The 4920-nt window shown below is 37.8% G+C and overlaps 1 protein-coding gene across 1 annotated transcript in view; it reads right to left on the reverse strand.

Annotated features, from left to right (window-relative positions):
* LOC125031425 (extensin-like) overlaps positions 1-2769 on the reverse strand; it is a 20722-nt gene extending 17953 nt beyond the window's left edge. The window contains exon 1 of the mRNA XM_047622146.1: positions 2650-2769. Coding sequence (XP_047478102.1) covers positions 2650-2682 — 33 coding nt within the window. The 5' untranslated portion in view covers positions 2683-2769. The remainder of the gene's footprint in view (positions 1-2649) is intronic.
* Positions 2770-4920: the final 2151 nt, after the last annotated feature.

Below are 4920 nucleotides of genomic sequence, written 5' to 3' on the forward strand. Positions count from 1 at the left end.
TCTCTCACTTTCTGTCTGGATGTCTCTTTCTCTCTCTCTCTCACTTTCTGTATGGATGTCTCTTTCTCTCTCCCTCTCACTTTCTGTCTGTATGTCTCTTTTTCTCTCTCTCTCACTTTCTGTCTGTATGTCTCTTTCTCTCTCTCTCTCACTTTATGTCTGTATGTCTCTTTCTCTCTCTCTCTCACTTTCTGTCTGTATGTCTCTTTCTCTCTCTCTCTCACTTTCTGTCTGTATGTCTCTTTCTCTCTCTCACTTTCTGTCTGGATATATCTTTCTCTCTCTCTCTCACTTTCTGTTTGTATGTCTCTTTCTCTCTCTCTCTCACTTTCTGTCTGTATGTCTCTTTTTCTCTCTCTCTCACTTTCTGTCTGTATGTCTCTTTCTCTCTCTCTCTCACTTTATGTCTGTATGTCTCTTTCTCTCTCTCTCTCACTTTCTGTCTGTATGTCTCTTTCTCTCTCTCTCACTTTCTGTCTGTATCTCTCTCTCTCTCTCTCTCTCTCTCTCACTTTTTGTCTTCCTGTGTGTGTGTGTGTGTGTGTGTGTGTGCATGCATGCGTGCATGCGTTCGCGCACGCATGAACGATTCGACCCTTCCGTGGTCGGCTCGAATCGCTCAGTTGGCAACGACACGTGCTATATTTTTGCTTCGTGTTACTTAACACGTTCACGGAACCGGAGATGTTTTATTTGCTATTACTTTTTTCTTCAAGGGAAGATACTGTGGGTTTCGTAGAGCTGTTACGCAATTACTATTGCGAATGTTAGAACGTTAAAGTTCTGGTAAAAGATATTTCAGCAACTGAACCACAATCAAAATTAAATATTTTACGTGTGATATAAACTGCAATAACAAAGCCCACGTCCCGCAAATGCATTAGAGAAAAATGTAATGTCAGTGCACTGCGATGCTTGTCTTTTTTTTTAAAGCTTATTCGCGTGGTAAAACAACACAATTATACTTTTTTTTTTCTTTACATTTTCTCACTATCCATCAAAGTGAGATATGAAGATAATGCGTAAATTATATTTGGTATCAAAGTGTTAAATCTTGTTTATCTTGATTGTTTGTTTGTTTAAGATTGTAGTGCGTAAGATACTGCTGATTTCTTGATAAAATCGATTGATAAAAATGAGAAGAAAGGGGGAGAAGGCATGGAGGAAAGATTGATTGCAGGCAAGAATAGAAGATAATTACAGGGGAGAAGCAAGGTTGGAGATAAAAGAGGAATGAAACAAAGAGAAGGAAATCAGGAGGGAAAGCGAAGACGGGAAGAAGAAGAATGGAAAATAAGAAAATTATTTTGTGCTTATCATCCCCTACTCTGTCCTCCTTCTCTTCTTTGTTTCTCCCCTCTCTCTTCTCTTTCTCTCTTTCCCTCTAGCCTTTTCCTTCTTCTTGCTCCTCCCTCCACTTCCCTTCCCTTCGTCTTCTTCCCCTCCTCCTCCCTTTTCCTCCGCCCCCCCCCCCCTCTCCCTCTTTCTCCGCCCGCCCCCCCTCTCCCTCTTTCTCCGCCCCCCCCTCTCCCTCTTTCTCCTCCCCCTCCTCCCCCTCCCCCCTCCTCCCCCACCCCCTTTCCCTCTTTCTCTTCGTGATGGCGATTTGCCAAAGTTTACCGTTAATCACTTCATCTCGGTAAAGGATTTTGGAGCGAATCTTTATGAATATTCGGCTAACAAGTAACATTACGTGTTCTTGGCAACATATATTTATATTCTATATTTCCCATTTATTAGCATAATATATATATATATACATGCATACATACATATATGTGTATATACATATATATATATATATATATATATATGAGTGTGTGTGTGTGTGTGTGAGTGTGTGTGTGTGTGTGTGTGTGTGCGTGTGTGTGTGTGTGTGTGCGTGCGTGCGTGTGTGCGTGCGTGCGTGCGTGCGTGTGTGCGTATGTGTGTGTGTTTGTGTGTGTGTGTATGTGTGTGTGTGTGTGTGTGTGTGTGTGTGTGTGTCTGTCTGTGTGTGTTTATATATATATATATATATATATATATATATATATTACTCTACACAGTGTGTGTGTGTGTTTATATATATATATATATGTATATATATGTATATATATATATATATATATATATATATATATATATATATATATATATATATATATTACTGTACACAGTAGTTGATGTCCGAAACCTTAATATATATTTGTATATATATATATATATATATATTATATATTGTATATATATATGTATGTATAATATATATGCACACACACACACACACACACACACACACACACACACACACACACACACACACACACACACACACACACATATATATTTATATATATATACATATACATATATATATACATATATATATGTATATACATATAATGTATATGTATATACATGTAATGTATATGTATATATAAACATATATACTTTTTTCGAGATGACAGTCGAATCAGACAGACAAAAAAGTATAAGATCTACAATATCTCACCGAATGAACCCATCAGCCCATCAAAATCGCATTAACACACGCAAACCCTTAATGAATCCCACGCACACACCATCACAACACTCTCTACACTTCAAACATCGAGAAAAAAAGATGAAGAAGAAAAAAAAAAAACACACATCTCACTCTGAACTCACCGCACTCCGGACGAAACCCTTGCCAGTTGCCATAGTCACTTCAACACTTCCACTGTGCACGTACGGCAACGCGCTCAGCCCTTTATACCGAACTTTCACTGTCGCCGGAGGAGGGGCAGGAGTAGGATGGCTGGGTAAGTCGAGGATTGAAGATTTGCTCTCGCGGGATGCTGAGGAGGAGGAGGAGGGGGAGGAGGAGGAGGAGGAGGAGGAGGATTGTTGGGAGGGAGGTGAGAGGTGTGGGTCGTAGGATGCTAGATGCTGAGATGAGGAATTGTTTTTTTCGTTCTTTCGTTCTTTCTTTCTTTCTTCTGTTCTCTTTCTTTCTTTCTTTCTTCGTCTTCTTCTTTTCATTCTTCTCTTTTCAGGTAGGGAGATCTGTCTCTCTTTCTATCTTCTTTTTTTCTTTCTTTCTTGGTCTTCCTCTTCCTCTTTTTTCTTCTTCTCTTTTCGGGTAGGGAGATCTATAGGGATGCTGGGAGAGGATATTTATAGGACGCAGGAGACGAAATTCAGAGGATGCTTAGGGATGCTGTTAAGGGAAAGTTTGGTAGGAGGCTGAGAGAAGAAAACTGAAGATGAGAATCCAGGGATGCTGAGAGATGCTTTAAACTGAGATGAAGAATATGGATGGTCTGTGGAAGCATTTGCGGGAAGTTTAGTGGACGAAGTATTATGGAATAAGGAGAAGCTGCGGCTTAAATACTGTTAATGTTAAATGGCTTAAATACTGTTAAAAAGATAGAAAAATATGATAGACACGGACAGCCTAATACATATCAATAATGATATCATTAATGAAAAGATTATGATTTGGAAGGTAAAGCATAAGTAGCATTATAAAGTGGTAGAGACTAGCCAGTTTACCAGTGAACTAACATAACTTTCATTACAAAAAAAAAAAAAAAAAAAAAAAAAAAAACACGCACACAACACAGGCACATGTCTAGATAATCAAATTCACATCAACCAAAGATCAACCGTTTGAACTAGCAATCTACTAACCAAAATGACCGTCGACCAAGTCAATGCAAGTCAATTCGAGCCAACCACGCCCAGCAAAGTCAACCAAGGAAAACACAACTACTACCCTCTCCAGATCTGCCCTTTAGCTGTGGCCTTATTCTGGGAAGTGAAGAGAGGCTGTGAAAGCATCTGCGTGTGTGTGTGTGTGTGTGTGTTTGAATATATGTGTGGGAGTGTACGAGTGTATGTGTGTTTGATTGTGTGTGTGAGTGAGTGTATGTGTGTATGTGTGTGTTTGATTGTGTGTGTGAGTGAGTGTACGTGTGTATGTGCGTGTTTGAATGTGTGTGTGTGTGTGTGTGTGTGTGTGTGTGTGTGTGTGTGTGTGTGTGTGTGTATAAATGTTTCCAACGGATTCTTATTATAAACATGAGGACCAGGACATCCGGAAGCCACACCATGCGCATTTTCATTTATTAAGCTTTCGGAGATCAACAGCTGTGTCCATCATCAGAATCTGCATATGCAAGAGCAACACAATTGTAAACATTAATATTGAATACATAATTACAGCGAATAAAACTCAAATAGGAAAACAAAATACAACAGCAACACAAATCATAAAAGTAAAACTTACGAGAAATACTAAACATTGAACATAAATAAAGTGTTTTGCATAAGAATGTTCTCCATAAATGTAATGTGGAATATTTGACTGTGTCATGTTGGCGTGTCGACAGTTTACAGGAGTTTGAATGCCTGGATGTCCGTTGTAAGTGAGTGAGGGAGGGGGGGGGGGGGGGTGAGAGGTAACGTGTGCAAATTATTTCAGGGCATAAAGAGTAGCTGCACTTTCATTATTGTTTACGTCTGATTTTATTTCTTTAATCAATAATGATTCTAAGATTCTTAAATCATCTCTTGCTTTTCTCATTGTTGTGAAATCATCTAGTTTTATCACATGGTTTGTTTTGAAAGAGTGATCTCGGATTAATGAGCATATTTATGTACGCAATATGAACCATATCTTGCTTAGTACTTCTACTTTTATAGTTTGTGTTGCTGTTGTATTTTTTTCTTATTTTCGTTTTATTTGCTGTAGTTATATATTCAATATTAATGTACATTTACAAAAGTGTTTCTCTTCTATTTGCAAATTCTGACGATGTACACAGCTGGTGATGTCCGAAACCTTAATACATATATATATATATATATATATATATATATATATATATATATATATATAAATATACATATATACACATATACATATAATGTATATGTATATATACATATGTATAT

The sequence above is a fragment of the Penaeus chinensis genome, chromosome 13, assembly GCF_019202785.1.
Source record: "Penaeus chinensis breed Huanghai No. 1 chromosome 13, ASM1920278v2, whole genome shotgun sequence".
Taxonomy (NCBI): Eukaryota; Metazoa; Arthropoda; class Malacostraca; order Decapoda; family Penaeidae; genus Penaeus; species Penaeus chinensis.